Source organism: Saccharomycopsis crataegensis (assembly GCF_037102585.1).
Source record: "Saccharomycopsis crataegensis DNA, jcf7180000000084, whole genome shotgun sequence".
NCBI lineage: Eukaryota > Fungi > Ascomycota > Saccharomycetes > Ascoideales > Saccharomycopsidaceae > Saccharomycopsis > Saccharomycopsis crataegensis.
Window position 1 is genome coordinate 670,560 of NW_027043829.1, and position 18,796 is coordinate 689,355.

Here is an 18,796-nt window from a genome sequence, read left to right on the forward strand (position 1 = left end):
ACTTACTTTAACGAAAACTTATCACTGAAACGCTTATATATAACTTAATAGACTAATAATGGAAACATCTGATCCTGGGATCTATTAAAAATAAAAAAAAAAAATCTTATTTTTCACTGAACTTTTAGATTTACACAATACAAGTTGGATGTGGGATAGATAAATCGCTTTATTTAAATTATGATAAATACAGATTTCGTTTCTAAGGAGAAAACTTCCTGTCATAAACAATTCCTAAAGAGAACTTCCTGAACTATCCAAGTGCGCAATCTTATTTTGAGTATATGGCTTTAACAAAAGGCCTTCAATTATCCCATCAGTAGATACTTGTTTGATCTATATTTTTTCGTTAGTAGGGAGCTAATAAATTCTTTTTTGCAAAATATTAAACTTACCATTTGAACAGCTTCAAATCCACTTTTCCCTGTTCCCATGTAGTAAGCTGTCAACCCAGCTACAATACCAGCAGAAACAGAAGTTCCGGAAGCTTTAGTTGCGGTGTTTCCAGTGTTACCTGTTGTGGTGACATCAACGCCACTGGAAAATATATCTATACAGGCCCCCCAGTTAGAGAATCCGGCAATCTTATTAGTAGCATCATCGATTGAACCAACACTCAAAGATCCTGAAGCTGAAGAAGGAGAATTACTACATGCCAATCTACCATCGTTACCAGCAGATGTGATCACCGGTATCCCTTGGTCAACAATCTTTTGAACTATTGAGTCAAGCAATTTGCTCCTTGATATGCTCATAGCTAATAAAATTACCGTTGGTCTTTTTGTTTCTTTCGATTGGCTTACTACTAAGTTCAACGCTGAAATGACATCACTCAACTTTGCGACCCTGTCTCTCGAGGCGACTTTAATATCAACAATATTACATTTTTTTGCCACTCCATAGGTTTCTGATCCAACAACTCCAGCGAGGGCGGTTCCTATAATGGAATAGTTAGAATATTAAACCTACGAAAAAAAAAAAAAAAAAGAGAAGATGTTCCATACCATGACCAATAGGATCATCAATTCCAGCTTCGTTAACGAAGTCAAAAATTCTTTTCACTCTGCCTGTAAATTCACAGTGTTTTCCATTCACACCACTATCAATTATCGCAACATCAACACCAATACCTGCAGAAGCATCATATAACAATTCAGGTTGGTCTATTGTGTGTGCGTGTTAGTAAAGCTGGCCAGAAGTTTGAAGAAAGTTCTTTCCATACTATCATAAATAAGATTCTTGTGAGTTAATCTTAATAAATGCCTAGACGAAAATTCTTGAGTCTGGACAGCGTCAAGCTTCAAGTACTTCTCAGCTGATATCTCCAAAATCGAAGAGTCATTGTATAATAGACCAAGTAACTCATCATCAAAATCTCCCATAAATCCTGTAATGTTACCAACATTAAAAGACCTAAAAGTGTTTGCCTTCTTTGAAGCACGAAAAGCATTGAATTGAGCATCATATTGATTCATATAATAGTCAATATCCCTGGTAGAAGAAGTCTGAATAATGTAAGTAAATGCTTGTATCGCGGCAATCAAGGAGCCACAAACCAAAAACTTTCTAAGAAACATCCTTGAAAGAACTGTTTTATTTGAATAATCAATGGGGTTACTGAAATCAACTAATCTGAACAATACGGCATATGTTTTTCCAATTGAGATTTTCCCTTAAATATCATCTCCCAAAAAAATAAAAAGGTGCCACAAACACGGCCCATTAATTTATGTAAGCCTTGGGTTGCTCTCGTTTTCTCTCTCCTACTTGTATCCAATGGTTCTGTGTAACATGCCAAAAAACTCATGTTGAGTCAGGCTTACATAAGACGCGTCATTTTTTAATCATCAAAAAAAAAAAGTCGCGAAAAAAATAATCTAACACGCTACAATTGGCTCGAAAAAAACAGGAGTGTCAAACCGGTAATCTATTTAGTTGTAATAATAAGAAATATTCAACAGACTTATTATTTGTTATTCAGCCTCAAAAGTTTTTGAAACTCGACTGGTCATTCTACACCAATAGACCGTTCTTATCGAGAAAAATAGTAAAGATGTCAACTGAAGATAGTGCCAAAGAAAATGTCAACAAGCAACATCCTCAGCTGTTCGAGGTTGGGAAATTGAATTTCACCAAGCATGAAAACAAGAACATCATAGAAGTAGTGATCAATGGAATTTTAATTGCAAAAAACAAGGATGATGATTTGATTAATATTTCTCAAATATTGACTCTAGCAGGGTTGAGTGAAGAGGAAACAGAAAAGCTTTTAGGCACTGATGAAGAAATAACAAATGAGAGAACAGAAATTGATGATGGGAAATATAAGGGTATATGGATCAAGACAGGGAATGCTGTGGCATTGTCAAAGAAATTTGGCGTCGAAGAACCCTTGCAGAGCTTAATCAAAGAACATGATGATGTTATACAAAAGCCGAGTCTCACAAGATCTTATTCTACAATGACAGACATGGACAATGAAAAAGAGTTAGCTAAAGAAACTTCAAAAGAATCTACTGGATCTCCAAGTAAAAAATTGAAAACTGGTGACAGTGATAAATCTCAAAAAAAACCTATTACTGAGCTGGCTGAACCGCCAATAGATATTTCAAATATTGCAGATTATGAGCAAGCAAAAAAATTGATGTCTCAAGTATTTCTTTCGGAAGGGGAGGCAGTGACCGAGGCCTGCAATCAGCTTGCATCTTCACACCAAATTGATTTACCTATCGATGTTCATAATAACACAGTTTTACACTGGGCCACATCATTAGCTAATGTTGGCTTAATTTTCCAGCTAGTAGAATTAGGTTCTAATCTGAAGAGAGGAAATAATGATGGGGAAACTGCATTAATGAAAGCTGTTAGCCATGTTAATTTTTTTGATAATTTGATGTTTGGCAAATTGCTCGATATATTGTATCCCTCAATTACTGTGCTTGATAAAAAAAACCGTACTTTACTTCATCATATTGTTTTGCTTGCTGGGTCAGACGGAAGAAGCGACGCTTCTAAGTACTACTTGCAATGTCTTGTTGAGTGGATAATTAAGAACAGTCCAAATAGAAAAGATGCCATAACTTTGTCGTCATTCATGAATGAAATCGTTAACTTGAAGGACTCTAACGGTGATACTGCATTGAATATTGTTGCCAGAATCGGAAACAAGGCTATTGCACAGCAGTTATTGGATGTTGGTGCCGATCCAAAGATACCAAATAAGGCTGGTTTGACCCCTGCTGACTTCAGATTGACGGGCTTGAACATGTCCAATAGTTCTTTGGCGAAAACCACAGGATTGGTAGCAAAGGCAAGCGGGAAGCATTCAGATCAACTAGGCTCATTCTTGCATAGGAATGGACCGTCAGCTGTAGGGTCCTTGGTAAATGAAGAAAATGGGACTGCAAATATTGAAACTAACAAGAAAATTTCTCAAGAAAGTAAGAAGATCCTTACCTCCATGCAGGATATGATGGGTCAATTGGATAACTTTTTTGAAACTGAACTCAAGGCTAAACAAACGGAGATCAATCAATTGTACAAGGAATTAAAACAATCAACAATTAAATTGTCACAGTCAAGAGGTCAATTGGAGATGTTAAAAAACTCTGAAAGTAAATTGAATGAATTGAAACAAAAGACATCAAATATAGAGAAGTCCATGAAAGAAGAGCAAGTGAATTTTGAAGAACAATACCCGGAAGCTACATCTGCTGCCCCTGACGCTACATACGATCCAGATCAACCGTTTAAATTCCCTGAGGTTTACGAAATCGTAAAATCAAAATTAGAAAGAGATGGCCCATCTGCGACAGTGAATATTTCTTCGGAAGCGATAAATCTTGAAAATGTCCCACCTATGTATGTCTTGAAGGCGAGGATAAAAGCATATGTCGAAAACGAAAAGTATTTATCAAGTCTTGCAAGCGGTTTAAATGAGAAATCCATGGTTCTTGAGAATAAATTTAGGCATGTTGTTTCTCTTTGTACAGGCGTGGAGGAGAGTAAAGTGGATGATTTGCTAGAAGGTTTGGTGCAAGCAGTGGAAAGTGATCCTGATGAAGTAGATATCGGAAGAGTTTCTGGGTTCTTAACAAAAGTGGATGAGGATATCTGATTTCAGATTTTTTTTTTACTGGTATGTACGCTTATTTATACTTATTAATTGTATTATGATAATAATGACTTTTTCTCTAATTTCGTTCCTTTTCAAAGAATTTTGTCTGTCTTTTTTTTTTTTATAAATTGTTAGCCATATTGTATTGCACTCCCTTAGCCTGAAGATATTAAAGATAAAATTTGTGTAATTTGACAGGGTCCGAAACCCCACAATCTCATCGAGGGATAACGTTTTTTAGTTTGGTTACAGCCTTTCCTCAGCATCAACTATTATCTGGGTATCAAATATTAACTCATCTGATGGTTCGGTTTTTCAACAGTTTGAGGTATTGCGGGTATGGTGTATATGCTGACGTCAAGGGAAGATTGCCATACTACTGGTCAGATTTTCAAGATGCTTGGAATTATCGAGTGATACCATCGGTGGTGTATATCTTTTTCACCAATATTTTACCGGCAATCGCATTTGCTCAAGATATGTTTGATAACACGAATAATCTGTATGGGGTGAATGAGGTTCTTTTCAGCTCAGCTTTGGCAGGAGTGGTGTTTGGTTTGTTATCAGGCCAACCTTTGTGTATCGTTGGTGTCACCGGTCCAATCAGTATCTTCAGCTATACCGTGTACAAACTAATCGAGCCGTTGAATGTCCCCTATTTTCCATTCATGTGTTGGATCTACCTATGGTCAATGGTAATGCACTTTGTTATTGCTTTTGCAAACCTCGTGTCGTGGTTAAAAATTATTAGTCTGTTTTCGTGTGAAGTGTTTGGGTTCTTCATTTGCATTGTCTATATTCAGAAAGGAATTGTCATTTTGGACCATCAATTCCGAGATATCAGCGTGGCCAGTGGATTTGCTTCAGTCTTGATTTCAATGTTAATGATAATTTGTGGAGTGGGGAGTAACCTTTTTGGAAGTAATCTCCATTACTTTAAATTCTGGATAAGGAAATTGTTTGTGGATTACGGAACCCCTTTGTCGGTGGTGTTTTTCACTGGGTTCGTTCATTTTGGCGGTCACTTAGATGATGTCGAGTTTGCAAAGTTACCAACTACTGAATCTTTTGCCCCCACCTACAGTGGTGCAGGTAGAGAACATGGCTGGTTCATCCATTTTTGGCCGTCTGAAAACATTGAGGTTAAACATGTGTTTCTAGCAATTCCCTTCGCAGTGTTGTTAACTTTCTTGTTTTACTTTGACCATAATGTTTCGTCGCTTATGTGTCAACTGAAAGAGTTCCCGTTGAAGAAACCTCCATCTTTCCACTGGGATTTTGCCCTCTTGGGGATAACTACCGGTTTGGCAGGAATATTGGGACTTCCAGCTCCTAATGGTTTGATTCCCCAAGCACCATTACATACCACTTCACTTGTCATCAACTCAAAGCAAGGAAATGCTGTCTCCGTGGTTGAACAAAGATTAACAAATACCCTACAAGGTTTGATGACGCTAGTGATGATGACGAAGCCATTTTTAATAGTTCTTGGATTGATTCCTCAAGCAGTACTTTCGGGACTATTTTTCATCATGGGAATATCTGGTCTTAACGGCAATCCAATAACTAATAAAATCAGGTACCTATTCTTGGACGCCGAATATATTGAACAAGATGTTAACTGTCCGGCAATTTTTAAAGAGTTGCAAGATTTACCTAACAAGAAATGGTTCTATCTTTATCTTTTGTTACAATTAATCGCAGCGGGCTGTGAATTTGGTATCACTCTAACCGATGGAGCCATTGGGTTTCCTGGAGTATTGATGTTTTTTGCGATTTGCGCCAAGTGGGTATGGCCATTGATTATCCCCAAAAATGAATTGAAAAAATTAGATGGCGAAGTGGCGGATGAGATGATTATCAAAGGATTACTGATGTCACATTTGAAGAACCTTAGAAAACAAGGAAAAAAGGGCTTTGCATAGTCTGGTGATCAATATTCTATTGAGTGTTAGTATCGTATTATAATTATAATAGGGCGACCCATTGTGCTGCCGTACTATATGGAGTTATAATAATTGAATGAAATGACAGAATAGAACAGATAAAACTTTTTGTTTCATTCCATGCTCATTTCTATTGTGGTGAAAAAGTGAGATTCAAGTTTTCCTGAGAAATAGAATTCATCAATTACTTTTTTTTTTGAGTTACTATAGTGGCATTGAATCCATAGCCCTAATAAAAATTTTCTATTTAGAAAAAAATGTTCAAAAAATACGTCAATCAATATGTTCCTAAGCAGAGATAGACATTGTTTGATTATGATAAAAATCGAAACAAGCTTTTCAAAGAGAGGATCCACATAACTCCATGGCCTGAATATTAGGGTTACAAGGGAAGCAACAAGGCAAAATACAACCAGGAAAAACCACAACTCATCAATGGGATTTTTGAGCGTGATTGGCAGGCGTATATGATATGTTATCTGAGATATTTGCCCTATAATAACAAATAAAATATGCCAAGAGATTGGCATGTATTGTTCCAGAACTTATCTTTGCAAACCACCGCATCTACTACAACTTGAAACTTTTAAATTCTTCTTATATTCTTTATTGTATTCCGTTCCGTGTCTTGTTTTCTGTTACTACTTTCTATTTTGCTATTTCTGCTCCGACTGGAAAATAACGGTAGGTTCTTTTTTTTAAAACACATCAAGCATATTTATAATTTTATGGCACGTAGAGGAAAACTATAATATATATTTTAAGGGACAATACACAGCAAGAAAAGGAAAAGAACAAAACATATCATAGATCGGTCATGGCTAAAAGTTAGATATATAAGACAAAAGAAAGAAATAAAAGAACTCGAGAGGGAAAAATAAATAAAACGTGAAAGAATATTTGCAGGATGAGAAAACAAAATAAAAAAAAAAGCACACAGAAGAAAAAGAAAAATGTATATGATCCAATGTACATAACGAAGACTAAATAAATAAACATATGCAAATATGATACACGCAGATATGATACACATAAAAATGTAATGAAGAAATGAACAATATTACCCAATTTCCTTTTTTTTTTTTCATAAAATTTCCTCACCAGCACCCTTTTGGCTTGCTCAGACAGCTAATATGAAATATAATTGTCAGAGGTTAGTGGTATCCACCATAATTACCATATGGAGATCCCATACCATTTTGTGAAACATTATTAGGTAATGCGCGAGGACCATTAGGTCCACGACTGGAGAGAGGAACACCTGCCCCTCCAAATTCATCATCATCATCATCAATGTTGATTTGCGGTAAAGTAGGTTGAGCATTTTGAGAAACTCTCTTACCTTGCACTGAGGATTTAAAATAACCACCACCATTGTTAGCTATTCCTGTGTTATTTGGATTGCCATAAGGGGTTGGATTACTATTGCTTGAATTAATACTTTCATGGCTTTTACCATAGGTTGAAGCTGCTAGTGAATTCATAATAGGAGCAGGTATGTTGGCGCTGCTTCTGCTGTTTCTCACACTTGAACTGAATGGATTTGTACTATCTAATGAAGGTGATAGGAGAGCTTCAGAGTAATCTGGATTGAAGATATCAATGGCAAGTTTACTGTTACGTTTTTCCTGAACTTTCGTTTGTGATAGGATATGATCAAGATCAAAATCATCATCGTCAACTTCCATATTAACACTTAACTTATTCAACGCAAAGGTCAAATTACTATCCCCTGGAGAAGGTAATTTGGCATAATCACTATAAATTTGAGTGATTTCAGACATTCTTTTATTTGGCGGATCTTGATCAATCGCTAAATTAGCTTTATCCGATGGTATTTGTAAATGTTGGAGCATATTTTTCGAGGATGGTTTGCCTTGTTGCAGTTCGTATTGATTTGTTTGATATGGGTCATATGGATTGTTAATACTGATATTATTGTTGCTCAATCCATTCATATTCTTCATATCAGAGGGTAGCGGCAATTGACCCATATTATCCAAAGGTAATGGCAATCCCTTACCTAAGGATAATGGGGCTCCAGAGTTATTTCCAATCACGGCTGTATTGTAAAAGTTAGAATCAGATGATGAATCTAAATTATTGTTGCTGCGATCAGATGGTAAAGGCAATTGATTTCCAGGTGCAGAAGGCTTACCGTTGTTATAAGGTGAATTATCGAGTGAAGACTGACCATAGGGATTTGGTGCTTCATAAGAGTTATATGCTTGAAGGGGTTTGGAATCTAACGAAATATTTGAATGATTCATATTTATGGACTTATTGTCGGCAAGAACAGTAGACTCCTTACTATCATTAAGACCACTGAACCTCTTCTTTTTGGGTGTTGGAACAAAATTTGGATGAGTTGGGGAATCAGTTCGCATAGCTGGACTTCCAAGGGCAGGGGAGTTCAACGCACCGTCAATTCCATGAGTTGAGCCACAACCAGAATAGCCCTCCATCATCTTTTGCTTAAGTAAGTCCTTTAAGTGAGAAGTCCATTCAGACACAGGCCACATCATTGCCGACAATGGATCAGCAATATTTTGAGCCTCTTCAAGTTGAAGGTAGTGAACATGAGGTAAGACAGGCAACCCGAATAACAACGAGTCTGGATCTTTTTTGTCAGCATTGAGCTTTTTAGGACGACCATATAATTTAAATGCATCAAGTGCAGGTATCAAAAAACGAATTAATGTGTCATAACCTGGAACCGATGAATGGGTTTCTGGCATGAAGAATACACTACTCTCAATTGCGCCTTCTTTCTTGTTGAAAACCACTTTCCCATCAACCTTTATTAAAGTGGTGGTATCCACCATTTGAGGGGCATTTGGATATACTGCATAAACAGCCGAACTGGATACAATTTCCGCAACGAGAGGTGCCCTTTTGATTTTGTCGTGTTCATAAACCAAAATACGACCATTAGGCATTTTCTTTTTCTTTGGGTGAGTTTCCACCACTACATAATATTTTCTATACGACCCACCAGCTCCAAAACGAATGAGGGCCCAATGTTCATAATTGTATTTTGATTCTGCCAATATCACTTTAATATCTGACAACCGGGAACCTTTGGCAGAAAGAAGGGCTCCGGTATATGCCTCTTGAAGCAGTACATATTCAAAGGAAGCAAGTCTGAATGCCGCATGCCATTTGAAGAGCAACTCCTTGGTTTTGAATTGAAGAATGAATCGATTTTTCATGGTTGTCGATACCAAAATAACATTGTTCAAAGGCTTTCCTGACGATGGCATACTAAGTAAGGGCTTGAAAGTGGCATCGGCAAGATTAAGATACTCGAGTTTCTTGGTAGCTTTAGTGAAATTCTCTTTCTTTCCGCGAGAATTAGATAACAGATCAGCATCCCACATTGCTAATTGGAAACCTGATAAAACCCCATAAACTTCATACCAGCTGCGATCTGACGGCTGGCCCTCATTGTTTAAATCACGAAGTAGCATAAAGTTTGACTCAATGTATCGACGATGACTCTGGGCCAGCAAAAGCGTGACAACTGGTACAAGTTCAGGACTAAGATCAACGCTTGGGGATGTTGCGGAATTGGCGAGAGATGAGGCCGACGCCTGCTTTTTGTGGGTGGACAAGGGCATCGCAACTCCAGATTTTAGTTTACTATTGTTCGCTGAATGCTGATCTGTTAATAATATTATTGGTAGTGACAGTCGAAATGATTTAAGAAATTCTCTAAAATATGATAGGAAACGATATTGAAAGAGATTGCCCGAGTCACTGAATGATACTGTTGATTGAGGAAAAAAAAAAAGAAAGAAAAAAAAAAAACTAATTAACTGCCTATCTGCCACTCCTTCTATTATTATCCCCAAACTTCCGTTCGCTCGCGACAAAAAAAAAACAAATAAAAATAGCATAAGCCATCGGCGGGTAATCATACCAAGAACCAGTGCCCCAACGAAAACCGTTTAGTCTTCATAAATAGATATATACGACGCAAACAATACAAGGTATATCACATTGTCTTATTATCTCATCTTATATTATATTATCTTATATTATATTATATTATATCATATCATATCATATCTACCCTCATAGCCCACGCTTGAGTGCTGCAAATCGTTGTCGCAACGACTCAATATCGGTATTTGGGGCAGTGGGGGTGCTGCCTGACAGCTTGCGGCGACTGCTGTTGTGCAGAACAATTTTGTCCATACTGTGAGGCACCTTTACGGAAGGAGAACGGTTTTCACTGGTCTTTGCTGGCAGAGAAACCTTGATCGGGGCATTTACACTGTTGATGATATTTGGAAGCTTGTCTTTAGGGGCCTCTGCTACCTCCTCAAGCACCTGTATCGGCGGGGTTTTGTCCCTAAGACCATCACCTCCCTCATCATCACCACTGGAAAGTGCGGCAGCCTCTTCAACTAACCTATCAAGGTCGTCTTCGTCATCCGTAAGCTCAGAAAATGGCACTTCGTAGACTTGGGCAATCTCTTTAAGATACAAACTAACAAGTTCTGAAGAAGGCGCCTTAACAATAACACGATCGACAACTTTCTTAGGAACAATGTCATCCGTATTATTTATACCGGCTTGATAGAATTCAGGACCAAAACGATGTCCTAGGATATCTTTAACATTCATGAGCTCCTTTATTTCAGAATGGGGCGCAGCGTAAATGATTGTTTTCACCGCCTCTTCGAGGCCTGGGTCGCATTCTTTGGAGGAGTCAAGAAGAGATATTCTTGCAAGCAACAACTCGCAATAGAGCTCGAGCATTTCACAAAGCTCAACGTGTATATCTTCCCTAATGACATTCTCAACCCTAATTCTTGCACTTTGTTCCTTGCCTTGGGAAAGCAAATCCGCAAGCAGACGGCGTTGCTGTTTGGCAAGGGCGGTTTTCTTATCTTGAACAAAACGAAGCTTGGAGATACTCATTTTAAGAGCAACTTTAAGACGAGTCTCAATGGGTAACCCTGTTAGTCTTCTGTCGTTCTTCATGTATCTGTTCGGTCATCGAATCATCGCTTTTTTTGGGAATGAAATGGGTGTATACTTCAAGATACTTACCAGAGGAGAAAGACTTGGTGCCATGGCTGGGGTATTTTTTTTTTTTTGTTTTATTTTTTCTGATATCACCTTTGGCAATAACTGTATCAAAGTATAATAATAGTTGGTATTTCTGATGATAGATGGCCATAGGGGACGCCCGTAGACGGCGATGAACCACGTTAATCGAAAACCCGGATTATCTCGGCACGTGCAGTCACACGTGAAAAGCACTTTTGATACCCCACATAAACGGCAAATGGGTGTGGTTTTTTTGACACTTCCCCAGGCCCGTAGCCCTGCAACCATCGTCCGGCTGGGATGCCCCAGAATTGTAGTATATATAAGCTTGCGGTGCCCATGTTATCACATTTTTGTTTCATTATTCTTTCGTATCTTCATAATTTCCTTTTCTTGCATCTTTGTTAATAACAATAATGCCCTCTCCATATCCAAAAACAAACGATATCCTTCAGGGGGTGGAGTTCAAAGCTCCTATTGCTGATAACGCTGCCCATATCTTATCTGCCGAAGCAATTGCCTTTTTAGCCACATTACACCGTTCTTTCAATGGTACCAGACTTCAGCTACTTCAAAACCGTAAATTGGCTCAAAAAGAACGTGATGCTGGTAAGTTGCCGGATTTTCTTCCAGAAACAAAGCATATCAGAGAAGACCAAACTTGGGTGGGTCCACCGTTGTCGCCTGGCCTCGAAGACCGTCGTGTTGAAATAACAGGACCTACTGACCGTAAAATGGTGATTAATGCTTTGAATTCCAAGGTTGCGACTTATATGGCCGACTTTGAGGATTCTTCCACCCCAACTTGGTTCAATGCTACTGATGGCCAAGTGAACTTGTATGATGCAATCCGCCAAACCATCGAGTTAAAGTCTCCAAAGAAAACTTATCAACTTGATTTGTCAAACGATCGGAAGTTGCCAACCTTGATTGTGCGCCCAAGAGGATGGCACCTTAATGAGTACCATTTATGGATTGATGGAGAACCAATCTCTGGAAGTCTTTTTGATTTTGGGCTATATTTCTTTAATAATGCCAAAGAATCTATTGCTCGTGGGGTTGGTCCTTACTTCTATCTTCCAAAGATGGAACATCACCTAGAAGCAAAATTGTGGAATGACGTCTTCAACTTCAGTGAAGACTATATTAGAATCTCCAGGGGAACTATTCGTGCCACCGTATTGATCGAGACTTTACCTGCGGTTTTCCAGCTCGATGAAATCATTTTCCAATTGCGTAATCATTCGTCTGGCCTTAATTGTGGTAGATGGGACTATATTTTCTCTTACATAAAGTCCCTTCGCAATCACCCATCTTTTATTCTTCCAGACCGTGCTCAAGTCAATATGAGTGTTGGATTTATGGACAGTTATGTCAAGCGCCTCATTTATACTTGTCACAAGCGTCAAGTCCACGCGATGGGCGGAATGGCTGCTTTGATCCCAATAAAGAATGATCCAATTGCTAACAAGAAGGCAATGGAAAGCGTCTATAAGGACAAACTTCGTGAAGTACTTGCTGGTCATGATGGAACTTGGATAGCTCATCCTGCTATTGCCGATATTGCTTTGGATGTCTTTAACAAGTACATGCCTGGCCCAAACCAAATAAATATTACTCGCAATGAAACTGCAGCCCTTGCTGTCTCTAATAACAGTCTATTGTCACCATTTGTATCTGGAGGGAAAGTCACTGAAAAAGGTGTCCGTGCAAACATCTCCATTGGGTTGGGCTACATTGAGGCTTGGTTGCGTGGTACTGGTTGCGTAGCTATCAACTTCCTTATGGAAGACGCTGCTACCGCGGAGGTTTCTCGTTCCCAATTAAATCAATGGGTTAAGCATGGCGTTTATACTGATGAAGGCGTGCTTATTGACAAAAGATATGTTAGCCGTTTATTGGATGAAGAAGTTGAAAAATTGATTTCAAATGCTCCAAGAGGCCATAAATACAAGGAAGCTACAAAGTTTTATAAGCCTGAAATTACGGACGAGAAGTACAGCGACTTTATAACTTTGCCTTTGTATGAAGAAATCACCAAACAGACTGCTACAAGAAGCATCAACGCCCAAAAATTATGATTAGCTAGGAATTCCCAATTCTTTGTTTCTTTGTTTCTTTATTTTTTTTTTTTGTTTTCAATATGAGGGTTTGGTTTTTCGTTAATCTTTTTTTTTGCTATATAGGGGATAATGAGTAGTTAGTTTAATGAGTATCTTGGTAATTGTTAGGTATCACTGCTTGCGAGAGTACAATATATGTGTTTTATGTTGAGCGAAAAAAACAAAACAAGGTGCTACAAAGAGATTTTGGAGATCTGCACCCACGCATAAATGGATTCTGAGAGTCTATGGATGCAAGAATCAGGTGTAAATAGGAAAATAGGTCGGTTAATAGAGTGATATATGAAATGTATATATTGAATCAGCTACTTATAAAAATGAAGAACAACAAAACGCAACATGAGGTTTCGCGGTATTATTGCATATCACCACCGGGTAATTATTGCCTCAAAGAAAATTACAAAATAAATCATCACCATAATAAAACCATGAATTGAAGGTGCAAAGTTTGAATAACTCTCTCAATACACTTCAAATCCATCTTACAAATGCCCCTCCACGACCTTACTCTGCCAGGGTTTCGTCCAGAGAGTGCTACTCTGACACCATCTCTTGTTTTCAATAAGAAATCAAAGGTTCGTCAGCTGTCGCAATATCATCATCACCAACCTTTTTCGGTGGCTCACCAAGTGGTTTCTGTGAATATTGATTTGGCTCGACGTACAATTGAAGGTTTTACCGAGCTTACAGTTGTTCCTACTGACCCCGTTAATCGTGTCATAAAGTTGGATGCCCGTTATATGGACATAAGGGCAGTATATGTTAATGAACGACGCGTGAACTTCTTATACAATGATATCATTCAACTTGAGTCCCTGAGGCGACTCAATATCTTGAATCTCAGCCCCGAAGAGGAAGATATTGTCGGAAAAAATTACACAGTGAGCCAAAGTCAAATTTACAAGGAACGGTTTAAGCTGATTTATAGTGGAACTGATTCTAAAGAACTAGCAATTTTCTTACCCGATAAAATGAAGATTACATTACATGATGCTAGTAGTGCACTTGCTGCTGCACTAACGCCAGTGGTTCGTGATTCTCCTGGCTCCTATAAGACTCCAAACAACTCTGAAATGATTTATACCCCAGTGAACGTACGAATAGAATATTCCTGCAAGAATCCATTGGATGGTGTTTGCTTTATTGGAGGGTTGGGAAGTGGGATACCACAGAATAAATGGCATGCATACACTTCAAACTCTTTAATAGGTATCTCAACTTCTTCTTGGGTCCCCTGTGTTGATAACTTCTGGGAAAGGTATACCTGGAGATTGGATATTAGCGTTGCACGAAGTGTAGGGGATTTATTGCCAAAAAGGGGAATTGGTTTCAATGAAGACGGGGATGACGGAGATGACAATGCCAAAGGAGATGTTGATTTAGACCAGGAGATCGTGGTTTGTGTTAGTGATTTGTTTAATGTGAAAGAAGAAGCACATACCTATGACGTAACGAAAAAAACTACCTCTTTTACTTTGATAAATCCAGTGTCACCACACCATGTTGGGTGGGCTTTGGGACCATTTGAAAAAATAACTCTTGAAGCCTTGGAAGAAAATAAAAGTGACGATGAAAATGAAGATGATGCAGCAGATACGTCGGCAGTGAAGGGGATTATATATTGTTTTCCAGAAGATCGTACGAAAGCAATCAATTCCTGTATTATACTTTCAAAAGCAATTGAATTTTACTCCCGAGAATTTGGTTCCTTTCCTTTCTCCAGTTACTCGGTGGTATTTGTATCAGACGCCCCAGATACGTCATATGGTTATGCTGGTCTATCAATTCACAGTAATAAACTTCTTTATGGGCCAGACGCTATTGACCCACTTTTTGATTGCACTGAGATTATTACATATTTTCTTGCCAAACAATGGGCAGGTATTAATGTTCTCCCTAGTACATACGATGATTTTTGGATCACTATTGGGATTTCACATTACATGGCGAACCAATTTACTAAGAAACTCATGGGTCATAACGAGTTCAAATTCAGAATCAAGAAACGGGCAGAAATGATTTGTGAACAAGATGTGGGTCGAAGACCGATTGCTGAACCAGCTTTGAGCTTCCCAGTAAACGAGTGCCGTGACCTTGAATTCATAAAACTTAAAGCCCCGATTGTGTTATTCATTCTTAATCGTCGTATGACCAAGACCGACAAATCATTTGGGCTTTCCAGAGTTATTCCAAAGATTTTCCTTGAAGCCATGTCGGGAGATTTACCTCATGGTGGTATAGATACAGCTCATTTTCAGCACGTTACTGAGAAGGTAAATCATAATAAACTCGAATCGTTCTTCCGTCAGTGGGTGTTTGGTGCGGGTACACCAATCTTTCGTATCACTCAAAGATTTAATAAGAAGCGGTTGTTTATTGAAATGGGCATTCGACAAGTGCAACAAGATGAACTTAATCCAAGAGCTCCGACAGTGGACTCTTTTATGGATGATACCCAGAATTTTTTCTCTGGTTACAAGTCCCCGACCCTACAGACTACCTTCACGGGGCCAATGACCATTAGAATCCATGAGGCTGATGGTACGCCATACGAACATATTGTGAACTTGAAGGATAATTTTACGAAATTGGATATTCAATACAATACAAAGTATAAAAGGTTGAAACGTCGTCAGACTAAATTAGAAGGTGAAGAAAAGGATGGTGAAGATGCCGTTGGCAATGATGACAAATTGGATGGGGAAAAGAATGAAATGGATGATAATGGAATGAACGATGATCAAAATAACAATAATAATGATGTGTTGAAACATTGCCTTGGTGATGTTCTTCAAAGTGAAGATGAAATTAAAAAATGGGGGTTGAGTGAGTGGAGTAAAGATGAAGAAGAAAAGAAGGGAAATGAGGCATTTGAATGGATCCGTGTGGATGCGGATTTTGAATGGATTTGTCGTATCTACATCAATCAACCAGGTTATATGTTCCTTTCCCAACTTCAGCAGGATCGTGATGTGGAAGCTCAATTAGAATCAGTAAGATACTTTGCAGAAAGCCCAAATCCCACACCAGTTTATTCTACCATATTGCTTCGTACCCTTATGGATTCGCGTTATTATTATGGGATTCGTGTGGAATCTGCCAAAGCGTTAGCATTGTATGCAAAGAAAGAACTTAGTTTTACTGGGATGAAATTGCTTATTAAAGCATTCCAAACATTGTTTTGTTTTGACGTACACTCAAATATTCCTCTCCCCAATGATTTTTCAGATTTTGCATCGTATTTCCTTCAGAAATCTTTCCCACTGATTTTATCAACTATTAAAGATGAACACGGGGCTTGTCCACCAGTAGTGAAAACCTTCTTGCTTGATTTGTTGCGTTATAACGAAAATGGTCAAAACGATTTCATGGATTGTTTCTATGTTGCAGAACTTATCGAATCTCTAATTACTACTATAGTCGAGGGAGAAACTCTGAGTGTTCATGATAATACAGAAGCAGACCATGTGGCAAAAAACAAAGAGTTTCTGGATAAGGTGCTACTTGAACTCGATAGATTGATGCGTATGGATGAATGGATTCCCCTGTATCATCATTTAGTATCTGTCGTGATTCTTAAACAAAAAATTAGACTTGCGATTCATGGATTAATCGATTTTTCATATGAAGATTTGTTGCCATACACCAGGCCAGGCTGCTATGATGATATTCGGCTTGTCGCACTTGAAGGAATTATTCAACTCGGTGGTTTAAAGAACAGCCACTTCTTGCATTATTTGTTCAAAATGCTTGAATTTGAGGGCTCTACGTATGTGAAGAATCAGATCGCCGAAGTGCTTGTTCGGGGTGTCGCATCAGCGGGAATTAAGGGTACGTTGTCTTTATTGGATGATGAGGAATTTGAACCCGAGGATGTGGAAGATTATGATGAATCAGTGCTCAGTACCGTCAGACTAAAGCAGAAAGGTGAAGACTCTGGTGATAATCCAACTTCTGATGCGGGAATGATTTTTATTGAAGAAGAAGGTGTCTCCCAAGGAATTCAAGAAAGAAGGGAAGCCATCAGCCGTACCACTGTTGCTGGGATAATTGATTTGCTACGCCATGGTTACGGAAAGGGCAAAGGTATTCGCCTTAAATTCTGGGAAGCTATCTGTTCTCCGGTGTTGGGTATTCGAATCAAAAAATTATTGTTTCAACTTAGTGCCATATTGTTTGAGCCAGTAGGATCGGTTCTTTTGACATTGCAAACGCCTAGAGACAAAAGAATCACTGCAAAATACAATGGGGACGGTAAATTGGTTATTGCTCGTCAAAGCAAATTCAAAATTCAATTCAAGAAGAAGCTTGCCCTCAAAATATTGACGGAAATCAAGAACAGTGAACCTGGTCAAAGATCCGCTATTAAATCTCCAAGTTCAAAGACCACTCCAAAAACCCCAGCAAGATTGACTCTTGATACTAAGGTTCTCAAAGAGGTAAGTGCCGGTAATGGTACCACCTTAGTTTTGAAAACCCCAATTCTTCCGGAGACTAAAAAAGCATTACCGCCACCAAAGTTGCCGCCATCAAAGTTACCACCACCGAAGTTACCACCGCTGAAATCACCACCTAAGAAGTTACCACCACCGAAGTTGCCGCCACCACAATTAGCTGAGAAAGAATCTGCTGCTCCTGTGCCTAAAGTTGAAAAGATTACGAAAATGGAACCACCGGTATTACCAAAAACCAAAGTCAAGAAATACAGTGGAGTTGTCCATAAGAGCGAATTAAGTGGTAAAAATACTGTTGTGGTGATAAAATCTGCCAAAAAGACCCCAATTCCCGTCAGACCAGCCAAGATGGAGCCAGTTAAGAAAGAATCCTTGAAGAGTAAAAGCAGACCAAAAAAGGAGTCGTATAAATCTTATGCTATCAATTTAGGTCATAGTGAACGCCAAGGAAGGCTTTCACACGTGGTCAAGATTAAGACTTCCCCGCTGCTTGTTAATAAATTGACCCTGTTCAAAGATACCAAAACTAAGGATCAAAAATTCATTGCTCACCTAAAGAAACACAAATCCTCACTACATAAATCAGCATTTTCTGCGAGTGTCGGAGAAGGTAAATCCAGATATGTGAAAATCGACTTCAAAAAACGCAAGATTTTTGTCAAGCCTGATCCGTTTACCGATTTGAAACGTCACCAGCTGATGCCGAGCCGGTATTCCAAATCACACCAATCTGATACACACCATCCAATCTCACGCCAACCTAAACCACATAATACCAGTGGCTCATCTCATGATGTCGAGCACAAAAAGAAGAATGGATCGATTTCCGCCCGAGAAGCTAACGTTGGTGATCCCCCAAAGAAGTCAAAGCTCAAACTCAAACTCAAGCCAACATTGTAATCTTATATAATATAATTGTACCAATAAAAGTTCTATCTATTTTTTATCTATTTCTTTTCAAAAATCGATGTTGATTTAATAGCATTTTACGTTGTATTTTTAAAGTTGGGTGTTGATATGCACCGGTAGGCACAGGGCTCAAGCACAGAGATCTGATTTTTTATCACTTGAAATTTGCGTGTGTGTGCGTGTGAA

The 18,796-nt window shown here is 38.5% G+C and overlaps 7 protein-coding genes across 7 annotated transcripts; 4 read left to right on the plus strand and 3 right to left on the minus strand. All coding sequences in view use genetic code 12, as the record gives it.

Annotated features, from left to right (window-relative positions):
* Window positions 1-234: 234 nt before the first annotated feature.
* Window positions 235-1,577, minus strand: DASC09_033130 (uncharacterized protein; the record flags this gene model as incomplete). Its single annotated transcript, XM_064996912.1, has 4 exons — window positions 235-336; window positions 396-937; window positions 1,005-1,163; window positions 1,223-1,577. 4 exons carry the CDS (start codon window positions 1,575-1,577, stop codon window positions 235-237), a joined length of 1,158 nt encoding a protein of 385 aa, XP_064852984.1.
* A 476-nt stretch (window positions 1,578-2,053) lies between these two features.
* SWI6 (transcriptional regulator SWI6) lies at window positions 2,054-4,117 on the plus strand (the record flags this gene model as incomplete). The annotated part of the gene is made up of 1 exon (XM_064996913.1): window positions 2,054-4,117. The coding sequence occupies one exon, from the start codon at window positions 2,054-2,056 to the stop codon at window positions 4,115-4,117; it is 2,064 nt and encodes a 687-aa protein (XP_064852985.1).
* Window positions 4,118-4,419: 302 nt separating this feature from the next.
* BOR1 (Bor1p) lies at window positions 4,420-6,042 on the plus strand (the record flags this gene model as incomplete). Its single annotated transcript, XM_064996914.1, has 1 exon — window positions 4,420-6,042. The coding sequence occupies one exon, from the start codon at window positions 4,420-4,422 to the stop codon at window positions 6,040-6,042; it is 1,623 nt and encodes a 540-aa protein (XP_064852986.1).
* A 1,175-nt stretch (window positions 6,043-7,217) lies between these two features.
* Window positions 7,218-9,683, minus strand: DASC09_033160 (Caf120 protein; the record flags this gene model as incomplete). The annotated part of the gene is made up of 1 exon (XM_064996915.1): window positions 7,218-9,683. One exon carries the CDS (start codon window positions 9,681-9,683, stop codon window positions 7,218-7,220), a length of 2,466 nt encoding a protein of 821 aa, XP_064852987.1.
* A 457-nt stretch (window positions 9,684-10,140) lies between these two features.
* Window positions 10,141-11,055, minus strand: IST1 (Ist1p; the record flags this gene model as incomplete). The annotated part of the gene is made up of 1 exon (XM_064996916.1): window positions 10,141-11,055. One exon carries the CDS (start codon window positions 11,053-11,055, stop codon window positions 10,141-10,143), a length of 915 nt encoding a protein of 304 aa, XP_064852988.1.
* Window positions 11,056-11,540: 485 nt separating this feature from the next.
* On the plus strand, window positions 11,541-13,205 carry DASC09_033180 (malate synthase; the record flags this gene model as incomplete). Its single annotated transcript, XM_064996917.1, has 1 exon — window positions 11,541-13,205. The coding sequence occupies one exon, from the start codon at window positions 11,541-11,543 to the stop codon at window positions 13,203-13,205; it is 1,665 nt and encodes a 554-aa protein (XP_064852989.1).
* A 530-nt stretch (window positions 13,206-13,735) lies between these two features.
* On the plus strand, window positions 13,736-18,601 carry TAF2 (transcription initiation factor TFIID subunit TAF2; the record flags this gene model as incomplete). Its single annotated transcript, XM_064996918.1, has 1 exon — window positions 13,736-18,601. One exon carries the CDS (start codon window positions 13,736-13,738, stop codon window positions 18,599-18,601), a length of 4,866 nt encoding a protein of 1,621 aa, XP_064852990.1.
* Window positions 18,602-18,796: the final 195 nt, after the last annotated feature.